This window comes from Pantherophis guttatus, chromosome 7, assembly GCF_059756535.1.
Source record: "Pantherophis guttatus breed Tessera chromosome 7, ASM5975653v1, whole genome shotgun sequence".
NCBI lineage: Eukaryota > Metazoa > Chordata > Lepidosauria > Squamata > Colubridae > Pantherophis > Pantherophis guttatus.
Genome location: NC_142069.1, coordinates 43,120,763 through 43,142,868, shown reverse-complemented (window position 1 = coordinate 43,142,868; position 22,106 = coordinate 43,120,763). Strand labels below are relative to the sequence as shown.

Genomic DNA, 22,106 nt, shown 5'->3' with positions numbered 1-22,106 from the left:
AAAAGTAAAGGCAATAAGTTCTAAGGATAATGGGTAGAGGGTCTCAGAAATAAATAATAAACAGAAAATGCATTGCTCTGAATTTGGGAGGTTCAACATTCAGTTACGGCTTCTCTTTGCTAGCTAGAGATGTACGTTTCTTTCCTTAACCAGTTTTGTAGTATTTGTGGGCCCTCCTGCTCCTGCTGGCAATAAGGCCTGGATTTCATCTCTAGTATCTGCTTCTGACCATTGTTGCCATAGAAACCTAAAGATAGAGTGCTGTGAAGTACAACATTGATGTAACCCCAGTTGTTGCACCATTCCTTGGAAACGGTGCCTCCCATTGTTCCTTTCCTGAAGAAATTTAGTTCCTTTCCACCATAGCTTTCCTTTTATGTAACAAATGCTGATTTAGGCCAGTCATATATGTGATTTTTCTAATCTCATTAAAGGTTATTCCTGATGTCTTCATTATCTCTTTTCACGCACAAACACAGGGAAAGAAAATTCTTAAGACAAATTATCCCTACTTTGAAAGTCACATCCTGAGTAATGTACTCACAAGAGAGAGGTTGGCTGCTGGCCTTGAAGTATGTTTGTCTTTTAATTCCTTATGGGGGCATTTGAACCTTCTGATACAGCTGAAGGCTATAAATATGTCACCCTACTGGTCTATAAGGACACATGATGCCAACCACATTTCTCTTCAAAGTTTGACTTGCAGGATGGAAAAGTATGACAGACAATTTCACTCCCAAAGCTGTTGTTATCAAAGTGTAACTGAACATTTACTAATGCAAGATGTAAACATTTACTAATGCAAGATGTAACCAGGCTGTGCCCGGTTGATAGACTGGTCATTTGTCAGCTGCCCAATCTTCCCCCAGCCATGCATAGCCATTAGAAGGGAAACAGTCAGATCTATTTCGAAACAGAGCATATGCTTTTTCTTCTCTGAATCCAATTAAGAATGTTTAGAGATACATGTTTTTTCTTCAAGCTTCAGTGTTCCTTTGTGATCTCATGATAGAAACATAAAATTCTGTATTTATGAATCTCTATTTCCCTTTGTTTCCCTATAAATTGCTGCAATTTAACTCAAAGAAAGACTTATTGCAAAATCAGAGTTTCTCACTCGTGAAATTTTAAATGAAATATATGATGCCTTTCATTTGTAATTCTCCCATGTTTTGCATTACTTATTCCATCATTTTTCTTACTTGAAAAGAATATCTGATAAGATGGGGGAATGGGATTGGTTCTTAATGTCTTATGACTGGTATTATTAAGAAGCGGATTCTTGCATAAAAGAAGAATACTATCAGGCATAAAGAATCAGGATCATTCATGTTGGTTGTACTCAGTGGTGAAATCAAAAATTTTTTACTACCGGTTCTGTGGGCGTGGCTGGTGGGCGTGGTGTGGCTTGGTGGGCGTGGCTTGGTGGGACTGGCAGGGGAAGGATATTGCAAAATCTCCATTCCCACCTCATTCTGGGACCAGCCAGAGGTGGTATTTGCCAGTTCTCCAAACTACTTAAAATTTCTGCTACCGGTTCTCCGAACTACTCAAAATTTCCGCTACCGGTTCTACAAAACCTGTCAGAACCTGCTGGATTTCACCCCTGGTTGCATTATAAAAAATTTATTGAAGCTTGTACACAAGAATCTGGTCAACTAATGGTCAGCACTAAATTGTTGTTAGATAAGGGTCACTGGAATTCAAAGGGGGATTGGAATTGGATTTCTTATGGCAATGCAAGGGCTCTCAACTGATGGTGCATTTTATTCCATCACCACCACCACCTCCCCAGGTTAGCCTACTCTTCTCTACAGATGTTCAGTTCAAGTATGAAGACATTTCTTAGGAATGGTAGTTTAGTCTAAATTGGATAAGCCAAGTACCATCAGAAATATGCTTTTGTGTACAATTCTGTTGTAATGATCAACATGCACACCTTCCCCCAACACCCTAATTTTCAGGCCCAGATCAGATGCCTTCAGTGTTTATATGCATATAGATTTCTAGTCTGCATAGCAAAAGAAAGAGAGTGAAAGAGATTACAATGTGGGTTCAGAATCGGGTGGGGACTGCAGTGGAATAACAAAGATTAAGCCCTTATACTAGGAATACCTTCTGAATTTGGAAGCCTGTTCTGGCAATCTGCAACGCTTATTTTGTATTTAGCTAAATGCAAAATTATGCCATTAAGATAGTACATAGTTGAGCCCTCAGACCTAAAAATTTTTCACAACCAGGCAAAGCAGCAAGAAAATTATAAGGTAGAGTTTCTTATTAAACTACTTTTTCAGTGTTTGTTCACTATATTGCAAAGGTACTAATCTGCAGAGCAACTCTTTTTGTAATAAGATGGGAGAGTCATGAGTATCAACCCCTCTCTCTACTTCTTCCCCTCAAAATACAAACAAATAAGAGCTGTATAATGTACTTCAGTACATTATTTGAACTATGTATATCAGCCCACAGGACTTGCACACCTTTATTAAAGATCAGTATCTTCGTATTCAACGTATAATCATTGTGTCCTAGCCTTGCCATTCACTTTCACTGTCATTTTTAGTATTCTGCCGATGTAACTATTCACGAAAATAGGTTTTTCTCTTTTTGAAGAAGAGAATGTAAAAACATATAGTACCTACAGTTTAGTTTTCACATTAAAAGCTCTGTCACTCAAGCTTTTGTTTGAAGGAATACTTAATTCTCTCCTGATGCATCCATAGACTCTACCTTATCCATGTACATTTGATGCTTCTGATGCATAATTCATGTAACCGTGCTACTGCCTACAAAATACTCTATTTTTCACTTGCCTGTCACATCAAGAAGTTTGTTCATTATTTGCTAAATTAAATCTTTCTTGTCCATAAAGCCACTTGCTATGGATATTGGAGACATGTTTTGTAAATGAGCAGTGGCGGTTCTGAGATCAAGATTACTATATATACTGTATATACCTCAGCTTTCATTTCAATTGAGACACAAGTCCTTTGTTTGCCTTAAGTAATGAACTGACATCGTTTGCCATTAAATGACAGTAAAACAAAGCATGTCAGTTGAACTGCTTTTAAAAGCTTCTCTATTAGTCCTCCCTTGAGATAGTCTTGTAAAATCAGTAATGCACAATACTAATTGAGAATTTTTCAGCTTCTGCCAGCCTTCCATGTGTTGAATGTTAATTAGAGCAAGTGAAAGAGCAATATTTTTCACTCAGCTCTTCTTCTCCTAAAGATAGGGCTATAATGAAAAGCCAAGTGCTTCTCATTACAGTATAGCAGGGAGTGTCTCATCAGGAGGATCAGAAATACCAACCTTTAAAAGGGTCTACTAACACTAACAGCCAATAGCTGCACTCGAGAGATTTCAGTGAGTTCAGACTCCGTGTTTTAGATTTATTTTCCTTATTATCTGGATGGCTTGCATCTGTAACTGTTCAGGGATTGCCCGGTGCTTGAACAGGAGTCTGTTTCAAAAGCTGTTTCATCCAAAGTCAGTGCAATAGAGAGGAAAAAATAGGAAAAGAGGGCAAGGTTTCAGTATTGCTAAACAACAGACAGAACAAGTGTACAGGTTTCCTGGCCACAGACATTGCAAAATCAATTATTATAATTATTTTAAATTTTTCTCCTACCCATCCAATTGACAATTGACATGCCATGTTGTTATGTAGATTTAAACTATTTTTATCCTCCTCTTTGAATATGAATGCATTAATCAATTGGTCTCCATTTTTTATTTACTTAACCTTCATAAAATTTGGATACCATTTACAATTTCTGTTTAAGCAATTATTATAGTGCCTTCATAAAAATGTTTGATTTCTGGATTAGAAAATAGGACAAGAATAATGAAATATAGCTTATATCCTAGAAAACCATTGACTGCCATTGGTTAATGCAAATACTAGTAATTTATTATTAGTTAATTGAAATTTAGGCAGCTATTAGTAGTTGTACAGAAAAATTGTTTGGATTGATATTTTTTTAAAAAAACTTGGAAGTACAATTAGACCTCACTTAATAACTATTCAGTGAGCATTTGAAGTTACATTGACATTGCTGAACAAAATGCCTTGTCCTTGAAGTTATTGTTGTTGCAGCCCCTCTGCATAATATGATCAAATTTGACTGCTCAGCAATCTGCCTGCATTTACAACCATACAGTATGATGTTCTTCAACTTCCATTTGCAAGTTGTAGTGGTCATGTAGTTTTTGGTACCGCAGATTTCCTATCCCAAACTCCATTAAGATAAAGAACAGATAAGTCCTTAAAACTTGTCTGCCTAAATATAGCTATTTCTTTCCCTGTCTTTTATGTCCGCCATAGACCATACTAAGCCAAAGGAGCTAAATAGCCATGTATTAAACTGTGGTTTACATTTAAAAGTGTGTTTCCACAGGAAGTCTCTTTCACTTCATTGTTCAGAGCAAAACTGGATTATCAGAAAGAGAACAATGCACATGATAGCATGAAATGGGATAAGCCTATGCTAACATTAAACTTTAAACTTTTTGTAAACAATAGGATCATCAAGACCAAAGGAGGAATAGTGCACTGAAGACCCAGAGACCATTAAACAGCAAGAACTAGCTATGTTAAAGTACCAGACCTGATCCACAGAGAAAGCCTGTGCAAATATATTCTTTCCTAGAACTTTTCCTGCACTCTGTTAAATCTTGGCTGCTATAATGTTAGGCAACTTCTTTTGTTTGACCTAATAAACAGAGGATTTATTTTAGTCCAGGATTCTTATTTCCCAATAGTATCTAGACAGGTATCTCTAAGAACATTTATCTTAAGGTAGGATACAAATGGCTATTCCTCTAGGACAGTGATGGCGAACCTTTTCAGCACTGAGTGCCAAAAAGGGAGTGCACACAGGTCTGGGCCGCAGCCCGGAAGAGGAGCTGCCCAGGGTGCATGTGCGTGCCCGAAAATGAACTTCCGGTTTCAGTTACTGAACTTCCGGTTTCAGCCAGCTACACTTCCTGGTTTCTGGTGCACATGCGCATGCAATGATCAGCTAGACGGCGCACATGCTCATGCAGGAAAATGGAAGACCAGCTCTTCTGCCGCATAGAAAGGCTAGCTGATTGGCACATGCCCGCATGCGCACCAGAAACCCAGAAGAGGAATGGGTGACGCAGCACATGCTAGGAGACATGGCTCTGTGTGTCACTTCAGGCACATGTGCACAGGTTCACCATCACGGCTCTAGGAGTTGTATTTTTTGTTAGAGAGCTGGAATATCACCACCATTTACAGTATGGAAATTCTACCTGTAGTTGGTTTAGAATCAAATTTGAGTGCCATGTTTCTCTACAAACCTGTCTAATCCTAGTGATTGTTATGCACACATCACACACACGAACACACACACAAGCAATTAGGGCTAGTATAACAATTCTTTGTTAATGAACACATCTAAAATGTGAAGTAATCTTCAATAACAACGAGAAGAGCCAAAGTAATGTTCGTTTGCCTCAGCCACTGCTGTCAATTTTCTTTGAATTCACGTCCAATAAGAGTAACAAAATGACCTATATCTTTTTGTCCTTCGGAATTAAGTCTTTTCTGGAACCTTACATTGGAGGAAAACACATTAAGAGGGAATACTTTAGTGTACACTTTAAGGAAAAAGTCTTCACTCATAATTTGCAATATTCAGTGCAGTATATTATCACTTGACATAATTGCCCTATTTGAATAGTTGCTAGGCAATCATTATACAGGTTTTGATATTAGCATAAGACTTGCATCCTTTAAAAAAGTCACTCCATTATTCTCCTGTTTATTTTGTCACTATCTCATTCTCATTAAAAGATTCACTGCATTAGCCAACATTTTATTTATTTTTATTTATCACATTTTGGAACCACCCATCTTCCTCACAGAAGAAGTATACAATAAAATTTCAAAACATAAAACTAGTATATAAAAGTTAAAAATTCTAAAAAGAGCAAGAATAATTAATAAAAATTAATTAAAGCATGAAGGGAAGGATTTCAGGGTGCTAACAGTCCTGTGCCCTGGGCTCCCCATGGAAAGCTGCAGAGCCATGTTTTCACCCCTTTCTGGAAGACCAGGACCTCTAGGGGGAGAATATTCCACGGGGCGGGAGCAACGGCAGATAAGGCTCTCTTTCTGGTCTAAGATCTTTAACTGATAGGGTCCTCAATATACCTTCCCTGCCTGACCAGGTGGGAAGGGCTGATGTAATGGTGTAACAAAGCTAGCCTGGCCCTATATAGAGAGAGCTTTAAATTTCTGAAAAACTTGTTTCTGCTGTTGTTTAGATCCCTATGTGAAAATTCATCTGATGCAGAATGGGAAACGGTTGAAGAAGAAGAAGACAACAATTAAGAAGAACACTCTGAATCCTTATTACAATGAATCCTTCAGCTTTGAAGTACCATTTGAGCAAATCCAGGTAATATCAAACTTGCAATTCCTTCTCCGCCTTGAAATTCTTCTCCTCTTCACAGGTACCTTCATTAATACCTATGCAATAGTCCTGCATGGGATGAAACAAGGGTGATTGCTACAAAAAGTAAAAAATGAACGATACAACACTTAGGAATATCAATTCTTCAAATAGGCAGCAGATAATGAATATTTATTCAGCAGCAATGGATGCTAAATAGAAAATTCAATGGTGATTTTATTCCAATAGTTCAGGAGAAAATCGGTTTTGTTGTTTTCCATTCTTTCAGATGAAATTTGATTATTTTATCAAATCAAAATTATTTAAAGGAAGCACAGTAATAGTTATAAAGTTCTGCTAAACTGCATAACTAAAACCATACTTATAATAAGATACATAAGTAAATAATAGGTGTTGGCAATTCCAGAATAGTCAGCTTAGTTCTGTGCTTTTATTTCATTTCAAACGCCCTCTGGAAGTAAACAGTTTTGACTTCTGACAATAAAGAAAAAAAGAAATATGAGATAAAACCAGAAGACAAAAAAGGAAACATCAAAAAGGTTAGAAGGAAAGAAAGTGGTCATCCATCTTTCACTGTGGCCCTTGTATTGCTTCCTTAAATTCCAGTCACTTTTAGCATATGGGCTTCTATAAATTATTCCCAAGCGAAGGCAGCTCTTGGCGGAAAAGCAGGGCTGTCCATCCCGATTTACAGGATCACAGCTTAACTTTCCAGTTTGATATATAAATGTAGTGATAAGGGTCATTGTCTGCTTCAGCAAAATTTCACCAAGCCACTGAGGCTGAAGCATTGTTACAACAGACGGCAGGGAGATTCATCCATTCATATTGTATCTGTTGAATTAAACACAAAGTTTTGATTTAAAAATATGTGTCTCTGTGCCCAACCATAAGACTTACATTGCTGGTACATAAATATTTTAGAAGAGTGATTTGGCAGTGCAATCTCATTACTGAAGCATTGGCACCATCCCAGGCAAGATTATTGCAACTTTTTCAATATCTAGTTTAGAGAAAAATTAGAATAGAAGAAGAGGCTCAGTTGTATACACTGAGAAACTGCCAATGATAAGATTTTTGAAGAGGCTCAGTTGTATACACTGAAAAACTGCCAATGATAAGATTTTGGAGTGGGATTTATAGAATATAGTTCCTAGGAGGCTGCAGGAAAATCAAGGTAAAACAGATCTGAGTTTCCCATATATTGTTGCCCACTTACTTCATGGATTGTGTTAGTTCTGACAATCTCAGCAGCAAAATGTACGGATTTGCATTTTTCAACCTTGCTTTGTTCTCTTCCCATTGTTTAGAAAGTGCAAGTTGTTGTGACTGTTTTGGACTATGACAAGATTGGCAAGAATGATGCCATTGGCAAAGTCTTTGTGGGCTACAACAGCACTGGTGCGGAGCTGCGACATTGGTCAGACATGTTGGCCAACCCAAGACGACCCATTGCACAGTGGCATACCTTACAGCCAGAGGAAGAAGTAGATGCCATGCTTGCTGTCAAGAAGTAGGAAGAAAGTGAAATGTGAAAAGAAGGCCTTTCTGCATTTGCCCATATAGTGCTCTTTAGCCAGTATCTGTAAATACCTCAGTAATATGGGTCCTTTTATTTCCAGCCATGCATCCCCAACACAGATCAGTGGTACTTCTACTCTTGTTTTAATTTGCACAACTTTAATGTAGAAACAGCCCTATAAGGCACTCCATCTCACCACTGCCCTCAGATCTACTCTTCTTTTAAGCAATATGTGTAGATAGAGCATGACAGAAATTATTTATTGTATCACACAGTTGTACATACCAGTATCTACAAATTTATTTCTAGTCTGTTTATTTGTTTGTCGTAAACGTTTCCTAATCTGTGTATATCTAGATGTTTTTAATAAGATGTTATATTTTAAATTATGTAAATTGACTGAGATATAGGAGAGCTGATAATTATATTATAGGGTAACTATTGTCTGCATTCCAGCAAAAATTCCAACTTGTAAGGCACTAGTAGTGTTACACTGACATCTTAAAGGACAACTTAAATCTGAGCTTTCAACTGAACCATTACAATATCAAGATATGCTCTTGAAGGAATGAATCCACTGGTAGACTTTTCTCGTGGGCAATTTTGCATGATCTGAGCAGGACTGACTTCTAGGAAGCATAGCAGAAGCTGATAGATCACTTTTTTCCCTCTTTCTCTCTCTGTATATATACGTGTGTGTGTGTGTGTGTGTGTGTGTAAACAAACTTAAATCATGGCTTTACACTTAGAAATGAAGGTACAGTTACATCAAGGGAGGGAGGTGGGAGCATGAAATATTACACATAGGAACATATAAACTATGTGTGGGAATCATTTCAGGGTTATGTAGCAGCCGCCGCCGCCGCCCTGCTACTACCCGTGGCAAACATATATACTTGAAGACAAGTAGCTCTCCTTTATCACCTTTATACGAATTTGCATACTGTGAATCCCATTTGTGCTCTCACATTCTCTAATTCTAATGAGTTTGCACATTAGACTTTGTAACAAAATATTTTATTATACTAAGCCAGATGAGAAGGAATGCAGAATATTTTTTAAAGCAAAACAAAAAAAAAAATCACAGCCGTGTGTGTTTATTATACAAAAGTAGTTTCATGGTGACGAGACAGTATTGTACAATCCCATCAAAAGAGGACAAAAAATTAGCCATATTTCTGAATGCACTTCAAAGCAAGCCAAAAGATAACAGCTAGTGACCTTTTATATACTATTTATACTAATAAGTTTTAATTTGTCCTTTAAAAAAAGTGAAACAAAACAAAGAACAAGTTCTAGCAAACTGAAGCAACCTCTTATGTACACTAGATGCTCGTTTCAGGAGGAGTTTTTAAATGTTTTCAATGTTACTATGTAGTAAATGGCACTATTATGAAGCTATTAGTCATTCCATAAGCGTCTTAAAAGACTGCTCTGTGTATCACTGTGACTGCCGTGTGTGCTTAGAAACTGTAGTTCTCTCAGTGGATAGCAATCAATTTATTCTGTAGTGATATTGTAAAAATACTGCCATTCCCTTCTACTGCACTGCCGAAGGATTGCATAGCACAAGACGTTCTTATAGCTATGGACCAATTCAGAACTGAAGAGCTATGCACAGGACAAGGCATCATTTAGAATGGACTGACGACACAGCATTTTGTCAACACTGTGCAATATTCCACATCTCTCCCCAGGTTGATGGTAGAGGCTGTCCTTCAGAAAAAGACCGATGGTCACTTTAGGTTATATTATTTCCTTGTGTCGCATCGGGGCATTATTTTTGCAATTGGGCTTTCTTCCTTGGAGAACCCTTTCATTAATTTATTTAAATGCTGCATATTTATTTAAAAGATTGTAAATATATTTTAATATGTTGAAACACAAGTTCTATTTTCAGTAACAACCAAGCACCAAAAATTTAAAAAATCCAAGAAGACATTCCCCCCCACCCCCGCTCCTTCCCATTAAAAAAAAAAAACTTTTAGTAGTAAGTGTGGGATTTCCTCAGAAATAATTTCAAAATATAGAGTTTCCTTTTTTAAGAAAAAAGGCATCCCCAGTCGTGTTTTTTTTAATCTCCTTTTTCCAAGCTCTAAGCTGGCAAGTTACTTATGAAATGAAGAGAATTGAACTCACAAATCACAAATGGATTGTGGCAATTTAATCCACTTTCTATTTAGCTTTCCACAAGGACCAAGATTTATCATTCTGGTGCTCTTTCTATTGTCTACATCAGTGTTTTTCAACCTAAGCAACTTTAAAATGTATGAACTTCAATTCCCAGATTTCCCCAGCCAGCTGGCTGGGGAATTCTGGGAATTGAAGTCCACACATCTTAAAGTTGCTGAGATTGAAAAACACCATTCTACATCAAAGAGGAAAAGGCAAAATTGAATCGGATAAACTGAACTATATGTAAGAGGGTCCTTTTGTAATTGTATACGACCAAATCTCACCAATGTGAGTGAGCACAGAGGGTTCAGTTCTGCTGTAACTTCTTTTACTTGATCAGCATAATGGGAGAGAAATTTCAGGCTGAAGCTGCCAGAATTGATTCATTGTATGAAGGTATTCTAAACTGATTCTCTTTTTACACTGCCAGAATGAATGTCACTGCGGAATTGGTATGTAATGTTCCATCATTTTCAGCAGAAAAATCTGCTATTTGACCAAGATGACATTTTTATTCTCAAAAGAAGCCACATGTACCTTCCTGACAAAGCTGTGTAAAGTATTAGAATCTGATGCTGTAGAAAGATCCTAGTTGCCTTTGTGTATATTTACTGCCTGCTTGAGTGTTTCTATGTGTGGGGTTTTTCTCTGTATCTTGTAGAAACATTTGGGGTGTTCTATCCTGCCATACTGCTCGTGACCCACGAGCTAACAAGTTTAGCTGTATTTTACATTTAGTTTTTATGAAGGTGGTTTATCTTTTGTTTCACTGTTTCACTTTTGTGTAGTGAATCCCACAGTAGAGTTTTCCAGGTGTTGTTAAAATAAAACATACATACTACCCAATATCCAATAAAATATTTTATTTCCTGTTGATGCCTCAAGTGTTCTCAGCATTATTTATTTATTTTTGTTTAGAAAAGTCTAGATTAATAAAGCCACCCATCTCAAATAATATGACCTCTGGATGGCATACAACAAAAAATAAACTTAAAAAAACAATCATATCCAGTTCTTGGAAACTGCCTAGACAACTCCCTGCAGTTTTGTTGGCGAGGTTTTCCAGAAGTTAATTGACATTGCCCCCTTCCTAGGGCTGGGAGAAAGTGATTGGCCTAAGGTCACCTTTTTCTCTTTGTGCCTATGATAGGACTAGAACTCACGGTCTCCTGGTTTCTAGCCTGATGCTTTAACTACTATACCAAACTGGCTCTCTTCACATGACATTATCAGGGGTGGGCAACTACGGCCTTTTTATGACTTGTGGACTTCAATTCCCAGAATTCCTGAGCCAGGCATGTTAGCTCAGGAATTCTGGGAATTGAAGTCCACAAGTCATAAAAGGGCCGTAGTTGCCCATCTCTCCATTAGACCTATGTGATATATAAATATACAAATATGAAAATGACAACCAAGTAAGAGCAACCAAATGATTGTTGGTTTCTGGCTTACTAAATTGTCACATCAAAAGAATTTACTATTTAAAATCAGTTCTTCAGTAAGTGGAAGCTCCCCCCGGAGATACAGAGGATCCCGGATCTGCGCACCTTTCGCCACGCTCTCAAGACCTTTTTATTCCATCAGGCTGGCCTGGCCTAACTCTCCCTTTTTCCCTTTTAAAATGTAAATTTTAAATCTGTTCTTAATTATTGGGGTGTTTTAAATCTGTCTTGGGCCAAATTGTTTAATTCGGTTTTATTTTGCTTTTAAATTTTGTATTTATGTGTTTTATCTTGTGGCTGTTCACCACCCTGAGTCCTTCGGGAGTAGGGCGGTATATAAATCAAATAAAACCTAAAACCTAAAAAGAAACCTAAAGTAAAAGCTGTCCTTAATACTAAGTCATTGTCTATGTGCATTCATGTGGCTTTAAGCAGTGTCCAACTATAAGAACTATTCCAAGGACCGTGAGAATGCCTACACTGTCACAACTGAGAACTTAAGTGCATGGGCACATATTTTTATACAAATATTCCCTGGCTTTGAATGTACATTCAAACAAAAAAAGAGAAAAGACAGAAGTAAAGTGAATGAAATACTTCTACTTGGTTGAAAAACATCAGAAGAAATTGAGTAGTACCTTTTCCAATTTACAAATCTGAGCTCATGAAACATTATACCTTTTAATAAAATGTATCAGAAAAGGTGCTACCAGGTTCCTGATGTTTTGCCTCACCGTAGGTTAACATGGCTCTCGTCTTCATTTTCTACTTGATTGTAAATTGCTTGAGCCATGGTGCCTCTGTGGTTAGAATGCAGTATTGCTGGCTAATTCAGCTCATTGCCAGGATCCTGTTCGATCCTGACCAGCTCAGGTTGACTCAGCTTTCCATCCTCCAGAAGTCAGTAAAATGAAGACCCAGATTGCTGGGGAAAGTATGCTGACTCTATAAAGTGAAGGCTGTAAAGCATTATGAAGCAGTATATCAGTGCTATTGCAATTGCTACTGAAAGCATACAAAGAATAACTCAGACATAAAATTAGTAACAGATTCTAAAATGTAACATCAGCATTAAAATTATTCACTTCCATACCTAAAGAGAATCAAGGCATTATTTTTTTAAAAAATCCAGGAAATAGTTTTGTCCTAATTAAGATTGTAAAACAAATTCCGGTGGGGGGTTGGTGGGAAACAAATGTACTGATGACAGAGCAACCAAAGAAATAATTCCATTGCTAAAACTATTAAAGCAATGACAATCCTTTTAACACATCAAAGTTAAGGGAGAAAAAGCAACAGAAGCTTATTGCAAGCAAAGGGATAAGATTACTGAAGCATAGGTAGACAGACTGTAGAGATTCTAATAAATTCACTGTCAGCCTTTAATTCAACAGATCTTGATTAGACATTAATGTCTAAAGAGAATACAAAACTGCAGCCTAATGGTCATGACAAGATAAAGTGAAGTGCTAATTGATAAGCTAAAATTTAACAAGCACAAAATTAGATACTACCGGTAGAGAGATTAGTGTTAGTTAATTGGAGCAAAAAAATATTTAACCTTTCATTGACCGAAGCCCAGTTTATCAGAATACCTAGATTATATTAAATAATGTTCTGACATTTTAAAGGTAGACTGATTGATCTATTTACAGTCTAAGTAAATAGGTCAATTGTTAGTAGATTAAGAATAGGCAAAGTAGGCACATTTTCTGTCATGTAGATCCCTGACACAAACCTTCAGGTGGAGGATGAAGCATTGAGCAGCATATATTGGCCTCGCCTTATATGTCTTTGCGTCTGGTCTATGCCATATTTGTTCTACTCAAATTTTGAAAAGTGCTTTGCAAGACAATAGTATTCAGGTTCATTTGAATAGTAAGTAAGCTATCCAGGCAACCTGTAAATCTACTTCATTAATGTTTCAACTTGCAGAGAGAATTATCAAGTGAACAATAATTTGTCCTAGATTTAATACAACCAGGTGCAAGAGCGGGAAGAGAGGGACAGGAGATCTACATACATAGCCACATGTTATAAACATGCACACACACACACATGCACATAAACACACACACACAAAAGCATGCCACATATAAATGTGCAGCTTTATAATGCTGATAGGGAGAGAGGTCTCCGAATTGGATTTAATTATACTGTAGTCTTATATTGACAAATTGGAGAAGCTAGACATTGCAGAGAGTTCAGTGATCATAGCTTTTTTCCCCCTCTTGAATAAATATAATAAAGAGAAGTTCTGAATGTTAACTATTGGAGCAAAGAATGAAAGAGGATTATTGCCTTCACGCTTTGCTTCTCCATTTTTGAGAATATCTGACTGATCACGACTGGAAAAGTTAATGTTGAATTAAAAATTTAACAGAACCAAGGACCTTCTTGGTCTTTTATGATGTATCTGAATGTAATAGTCCACTCTACTAGTGTAGAGGCTTTGAAGGCTAAATGTACTTCTGAAGAGGATCAATCAACTCATTGGTAGAAATGGGACATGAGATGTCTTCCTCAAAATTCTGTTCAGGAAGCATTTTTGACCAGTGTTTTCATAGCCTAACTATCTCACAAAACAACAATTGCAATGATTTTAAATGTCATTTTGCAACTTCCCAATAATAACTCTGCACATTTATATGATTGTGGTTTAAATGATGCCGTACTAAGCATAATCTGGGAAAATGACTTAATGAATAAATTATGCTTTCTAAATATTTTAACATGGCCTATTTTACCCCAAACTCAAGCCTATGCTGTTGCTAATATTTTTTTCCACTCCTACCATACTCTTTTTGTATCTTCAGTCTTTACTTCAGTTAATATATTCTAACTTCAGTTCAGAATCTTTCCATCTCCATAGAAATGTACTGATAACATACTATACCTTGATCTGGAGTTTTTCAAAATGTTTCAAGGATATATTTCAGACATTCAATATTTTTTTTCATATATTGTTGGTAATCAAAATATTCCTTATTGCTATCAGTTAGGCTATCATAAGGAAACCAAGTTGTAAATAATTGCCATTACTGTAAGCACAGAGAGAAGCAAAATTATCCATATTATTCAGTTCATTTAGCTCCTAATCAACTAGCAAAAAAATATTCTTCCCAACTGAGTATACTTAACTTAAAAACACCCAAATTTCTCAAATACTTTTCATGTCAAGATTCACTCATTGCTTTTAATTTATGCAAAACAGGAAAAATAATTTATATTTTCCAATACCTGCTGATTTGCTGACTTATGTTTGCAGTGGCATTCTTGTTTTACAGAGTCAGATCAGATTCCTAATTTTCAAAAGAAAATCCAAATTATATCTTAGTGAGAGACCTTATAAGGCAGTGATGGCTAACCTTTTCCGGACCGAGTGCGCAAACCCCCAAAATGCAATGCACGTGAGGCCCCCTGCATGTGCCCATTCTGCGCATGCGCCCCACGCACCCATGAATGCATGCATGGCTTCCATATGCCCCCCACCCCACGCATGCACACGTGGCCCACCTTCATGTGCACTGCTCCCCATGCATGCGCACTCCCCCTACATGCCCTCTGGCCCTGTTTATGCTCACACGCCCCCCACACATGCCCTGCCCCTGCGCATGCCTGCACAGCCCTGCCTTTGGCAGATGCCCAAAGACCAGCTGGCTGGCGGGAGACATGCACACATGCACAGCGGAGTTGAACTGGGGCGACAGCTCTCGTGCTATCAGAGAGGGTGCTGCTGGCACGCCTGCCATAGATTTGCCATCATGGTTATAAGGAGTCTCATCACATCTGTTTGCATACGTTTATGACTTTATGTGCCGTTTCAGTTACTTGTCAGTACAGCCTGCCATTCTGATTTAATACAACAAATCTCAACAGAAATTTCCCACAAGATGGCTAATTTATAAATTCAACATCTCACTGAAGTAAAAAATTATCTTTATTATATTCAACATAAAGATTCTGTTGTTACCTTTATTCATCATGATTAGCCATGACATTTGGGTGTTGAAGCTAAAATTTGCAGAAGCTTTACTGTAAGTCAAGTAGGAGTTTCCATAAAACCAAACAGAGTTCTTCTTGACTGGAGGGATATCTACAGAAACTTCCATCAGACATTTGGAGTACATGAAGAGGAGGAAGCTGCATTGGTGACAATAGGCATAAAGGCTCTAACAAGCATCTCCCAGTCAATGAGATATGAGCAAGGTCAAATTCATAATAACTATCACATTCATTCAAATTACAGTGTCTGGCATTGCAGAATTATTGGCAGCTGGATATGTGAGCCATGCTTTTTAGGAAGCAACCCTTTTACAAAAAGGAGGTGACAATAAAGGCTTTCTTTAAGCAGTTTCAGTCAGTCTTCTGAAAGTGTTACAGTGACAAAATGATACTAATGAGAGGTTGCAGTCACTGACCACTGGAGAGATTTGGAGATCAGACCATTGTGATAAGTATTAAGGGAGATCAACATGGGCATAGTCTGGAAACATATTTGTGATTTTTCACTGCAGTTGGCAGGGGGATTGAGTATACCCTGTTTCCCCAAAAATAAGTCATCCCCTGATAATAAGCCCAATCGGGCTTTTGAGCACATGTGCTAAAATAAGCCTCCCCCAAAAAATAAGCCCTCAGTGAAAATATTTAAATGCAGAGCTAGAAATCAGGTAAGACGGCAAGAGGAGCCCCATCTTGCTCCTTGTGTCCCAAAATAATAAAACCTCCCTGAAAATAAGGCCAAGCACTTATTTTGGGGTTCAAAAAGATATAAGACAGGATCTTATTTTCGGGGAAACACGGTATGAAAAAGTGCAAAGACTTAAGAAGCAGCAATAGTGCTTAGAGTTAAGCAAAGCAACTATATTGCTTGGCTTCATTGTCCCTTGACACAATTCTCCTTCCATCTCACATATCTCATATTACAGGTCAAAGCCCTGCAGAATCTTCCCTTGTAGGCTTATGGAGGGAGACTCCCAAACTAGGCTGTTTTGGCAGGGGCAACAGGAAATGTCAGTGCAAGTCAAATGTGTCCAACCTGTAACGTTCTCTGGCATATGGTGAAGGCTATTCTTGTTTGAGATGCTGAGAAGCTCTGAGAAACACAATGCAATTGCCCACAGTGCATACTGAAGATGCCAGCCTTAAAGTGAAGTTCTTCCTGTTGGAAACCTTTGATGGAGTCTTCAAGCAATCTCCAGATTTCTGAGCGTGGAAGTACTCCAACTAATGCTGGGGTCGGGGATGGGTATGGAGAGACAGAAAAGATTTCTCAGCACCATCCCACAGCAATTTAGGAAGCAAATCAATCCCTTTCAATGCCCGAATTACTTTGTTGAAGCAAATCAATGTCTCCTTAAAAAAAGTTTTAGGAGAAAACCATTTCACTTTTCCATCACTTTCTTTTGATTAGGCTTCTTTGACAAATTATTCATTAAGAATGAATGAGTATCTCACTTGGAAGAGGGTGAGATTTTTTTCAAGACGAAAAAGTTACCGCTTCCTCAGCCCAAAACAACACTGTTGAGATAAGAATTATATAGGCAACATTGACCCAATCCCTGGAAAAATTGTCCGGTCAAATGCTTCCTCTCTCAGTTTCATCAGTGGATAACATGGCACATCCATTTCAAAGGTTAGGCTGTTCACTCTCTGATTGTTCTCTGTCCAACTAATATTTCTGTGATCCACCCAAAAGCGATAAACTGTACACAATGGCAGCTATAAACCAGGCCTTCCTAAGATGAATAGTTTGTGCATATCTGTGTCAGTTGTATGCTTTTGGAGAACTAAAAATTCAATCACTTCCTTAAATATATTTACTTTCTCATTGAAGCCTGTAACAAAATTGAAAATTGAATATTGGGTCAATTGTATGGAGAAAAATACAGGCTGTATTGATATTAGAGAAAGTTGAAATGTAAATATGCTTTACATTTATATCCTAACTAACAAAATGTTGCCTAATAAGGGTGATCAATTAGTATATTAAATGGAAAAAGAGTTTTAAAATGCAATTAATTTCTTTGGGGAAAAAATAGCTATAATCAAAATGTGATTCAGAAATAAGTATTTCTTTCTGCACAGCTTATTCATCTTGACTTAATGTTTGCAAGCTGTACCTGGAATGTCATAAAGTAGTACTGATTAGATGTTCCTCTTTCCTAGTCAGCCAGAAAGTGAATCTTCGACTGATTCAGAATATATTGCCACCTTCGTTCTTTTTTGTTTGTTCTTTCTTTCTTTCTTCTTTTGGTCACACAGTTCCATTGTCTGCAGCTCCACTTAGTGGAAAAGAATAGAATCCAAGAAAAGATCCAGGTATGCTACCTGTAAGGTCATATAAAGAATGCAAATATACTGAAAATGCCTAAAAAGTACCTCTTTTTACCAGGGTAAAGTTTGAAAACCATGAAAACATAATTTGGCTTAAATACTATATTTGCTTATATAAACATTATTAAAAGTGTTGACCAATTCAGAAAAGAAGAATGAAGTCAAATTATTTAGAGTTGTCAGTTAACATAAAAAGCCAAAAGAAATGTGTAAATTAGTCCCCATATTTAACATGCCAGGTGGCACAGTTGGATGCAAGTGATTTATGTTTCTTTTCTTCAGTTAAGAGACCAGAAATGTGTTTTCTACCCTTCTAAATAAAGAAAGATGCTATCGCAGAACCTGCTAAAAGTGTCAATTTGTACCTGCCAAGTGAAAAAACATAATATTCCTTTTTAAATGCTCCATTTACTTGTAAACAAATTTTATTTTTCTCTTTGGCCAACATTGTCCATCTACAGAATTAAAGAGAGATCTGGAGAGGAAAATTTCTTCCGTAGTAGAACCTTAGCCATCAATTGCTTTGTGGAAAGAATGTCAGAGCAAACAGACATCTAGGTGACAGATCTTAAGCATCTGAGCTGTTATGTTTGAGTTGTTATATTTAATATGGTTTGTTGTGCTTTATTTGCACAACTTCATGTTTTTATAAGTTGCCTTGGAAATGTTTATAGTCTGGAAGATGAGATAAAAACAAACAAACATATATATATAATGTAAATGTTAATTATAAATTTCTCCCACAAAAAGCACTTGCTTGAAATCTATTCTCAACAAGAAAATATTATGGTTTTCCAGAACACAACTAGGTAAAGTTATATCCAGCTAAATCTGGAGAAAGGACATCTAGGCTGACATTCATGGTCAACTAGATGATTTAGAATAAGAAGGTTTTAGAATAACAGGGTTGGAAAGGACCTTGGAGGTCTTCTGGTCCAACTCCCTGCTTAGGCAGGAAACCCTACACCACTTCAGACAAATGGTTATCTAATCTCTTCTTTAAAACTTCCAGTTTTGGAGCATGTACAACTTCTGGAGGCAAGTTGTTCCACTGATTAATTGTTTTAACTGTCAGGAAATTTCTCCTTAGTTCTAGTTTGCTTCTCTCCTTGATTAGTTTCCACCCATTGCTTCTTGTTCTACCCTCAGGTGCTTTGGAGAATAGTTTGACTCCCTCTTCTTTGGGGCAACCCCTGAGATATCGGAATGCTGCTATCATGTCACCCCTAGTCCGTCTTTTCATAAGATTAGACATATCCATTTCCAGAAAACGTTCTTCATATGTTTTAACCTCGAGTCCCCTAATCATCTTTCTTGCTCTTCTCTGCACTCTTTCTAGAGTCTCAACATCTTTTTTACATCATGGGGACCAAAATTGGATGCAGTATTCCAGGTGTGGCCTTACCAAGGCATTATAAAGTGGTATTAACACTTCACGTGATCTTGATTCTATCCCTCTGTTTATGCAGCCTAGAACTGTGTTGGCTTTTTTGGCAGCTGCTGCACACTGCTGGCTCATACTTAAGTGCTTGTCCACTAGGACTCCAAGATCCCTCTCACACAAGATTCCTCTCCTTGAAGCATCAGAGATCTAGGACATCAGAACTTCAGAACAATCAACCACAACAACCAGATATACAGAGATGTTCTTTAAGAAAATAATTTACAGCTACAATGGGAAGGATTATGACATAAATAGAAGTTGGATCATGCATCTAGGTAGGTCTTCATGGAGATTTTTCATTTTGGGGAGGAAGCATTAATGAAAAGTGCATCATGATCTCATAAGACAAACCCAAATATATATTTGTATATTTGTGCAAAACCACAAGGCAGATTTCTGTCACTAAGTGCATATCATTTTTTCATCATTGTGCTTAGTTGCAAGGGTACCATTCACTATTTCAAATAGAGCTAAACATCCTTTTCGTTCCATGCAAGAAAAAAAAATTCTTACATAAATAAAAGAAATACTTTTTTGTGCTTTTCTAAACCATAAGCAACAATTTATTTTTATTTTCTTTTTTCAGACAAGTAGAAACTCACATGGTTCTTATTCAGCAGAAACTTCTAAAACTGGGGAGAATAATATTCTGGTGGTATGTGTTCTAGTTTCTATAGAACTGCACTTTCTGTTCTAGAGAAAGCCACAGAACTGTTGCTACCCTTTCCTATATTTTCACTCATGTTACAAGAGCATGCCTGCCAACATTAGACAGTGTTTCTACTTTTACAGCCTCTAGAAAAGGTTTTGGTGATCATTTTCAACAGCATCTCGTCTGTGTAAATATTTAGAATTAAATGCAAAAAGCAGAATTCACAAAATGCCCAAATAATTATTCTGATTTTCCTCTACCATTATCATTCAATTTTGTGGAAATGCAGATGTTCTTTATAATAGGTATAGTATAGGTGGCACCTGGCTCAATAGTAGTAACTGCAAGAGTCATCTTGGAGTCCTAATGGACAATCACTTAAATATGAGCCAGCAGTGTGCTGCAGCTGCCAAAAAAGCCAATGCAGTCCTTGACTGCATTAAGAGAGGGATTGAATCAAGATCACATAAAGTGTTAATTCCACTTTATAATGCCTTGGTAAGACCACACTTGAAATACTGCATCCAGTTTTGGTCACCACAACATAAAAAAGATGTCGAGATTCTAGAAAGAGTGAAGAGAAGAACAACAACAGCTAAAAACATGAAGAACAACAGCTAAAAGCATGAAAAACATGAAGTTGCTGGACTTGAGTAGGTTGAATGAAAAGAAGGATTAGGGGTGATATGATAACAGTGTTCCAATATCTAGGGTCTTGATGGTGAACCTTTTGCAGACTGAGTGCCCAAAGCGCAAGCGCGCGTGTGCAAATGTGTGTGCACACGCGTGAACCCCCAAAATGCAATGCAATGTGGCCTCCATGCATGCCTCCCTCCCCCTGCATGTGTGCACGTCGTCCCTGCACAAGCTTTGCCCCTACACATGCGTGAATGGGCCTCGTGCATGTGCTTGCGGCCCCCTCACATACATCCTGCCACTTGCACATGCGCGGCAGAGACCTGACAACCAGCTGACTGGTGGGAGGCACACATGCATGTGCGGCGGAGCTGAACTGGGGCAACAGCTTGCATGCCCACAGAGAGGATGCTGTGTGCCACCTCTGGCACATGTGCCATAGGTTCGCCATCACGGATCTAAGGGCTGCCATAAAGAAGAGGAAGTCAACCTATTTTCCAAAGCACCTGCAGGCAAGACAAGAAGCAATGGATGGAAACTAATCAAGGACAGACCCAATCTAGAACTAAGGACAAATTTCCTGACAGAATAATTAATCAGTGGAACAACTTGCCTCCAAAAGGCAATGTGAATGCTCCAACGCTAGAAATTTTTAAGAAGAAATTGGAGAGCTTTTTGTCTGGAATGGGATTTATATGTAAATGTTGGACTACAAGACCTCCAATATACCTTCCAACTCTGTTATTCTGTTATTTAGGAGTCAGTCATCTTCTGACTATCTACATTTTATTAAATTCCAAGGAAAGTGTCCAAAGGATTTCCCACAAAGCTGTTCTAGGTTCAAAACCAAACATAGCCAGAAAAATAATATATAATTGTGCAAGAACAATGGACTTCTGTATTGGTCTGCATTGACCTTGTCATTTGGTTGTTACAATTAAGCTCACAAATGCCACCCAAACGCATTCTAAAGAGATTCTAGAGCTGCACCAAAATAAAAAAGAAAAACAGAAATTTATTTCACAAGGGAAGTAATTTTCTGTCATTTGAAAGATGTGACTCAGTCCAGTACTAATTGCAATGCTATACAGACTAAAAGTGATCAGAGTGGGACTCCAAGCAAAGGAGCAGAGAAGGCAGTTTTGGTAGACCGACTGTGCAGATCTCGTCTTCACTTTTTATTTAAAGGAACAGCCAAGTAATAAAGCAATAAAGGGAGACTGGAAAGGAAGAGATGTAAACATTAGAGTGAAGTAAGACAATATGGGGATGTCATCCTGGATGGGTTAGCCCTGAGCTCTAGGCACTTGCACTTTATGGCAAGGAAAAGCTTTAAGAGATGAAGCCTGATGTCTGGAATGTTTTTTACAATGCATTCGAGAACAATACAGAAGTCCACTGGGCTCTCTGGTGCTCTGAAGGGACAGCAGAGAAATACGGAGCACTAGCAAGT

General features: G+C 37.7%; 1 protein-coding gene and 1 long non-coding RNA gene across 5 annotated transcripts in view; one reads left to right on the top strand and one right to left on the bottom strand.

Annotated features, from left to right (window-relative positions):
- Window positions 1–11,019, top strand: part of SYT1 (synaptotagmin 1) — a 313,952-nt gene extending 302,933 nt beyond the window's left edge. For all 4 annotated transcript variants that reach the window (XM_034403845.3, XM_034403843.3, XM_087874077.1 and 1 more), the window contains exons 10-11: window positions 6,298–6,431; window positions 7,757–11,019. In XM_034403845.3, coding sequence (XP_034259736.1) covers window positions 6,298–6,431; window positions 7,757–7,963 — 341 coding nt within the window. In that variant the 3' untranslated portion in view covers window positions 7,964–11,019. The remainder of the gene's footprint in view (window positions 1–6,297; window positions 6,432–7,756) is intronic.
- Window positions 11,020–15,564: 4,545 nt separating this feature from the next.
- LOC148112824 (uncharacterized) lies at window positions 15,565–17,890 on the bottom strand. Its single transcript, XR_015728802.1, has 3 exons — window positions 17,708–17,890; window positions 16,624–16,817; window positions 15,565–15,728 (listed from the first exon to the last, which is right to left on the bottom strand). It is a non-coding gene; the product is annotated as an uncharacterized LOC148112824 (long non-coding RNA).
- Between the last annotated feature and the right edge of the window lie 4,216 nt (window positions 17,891–22,106).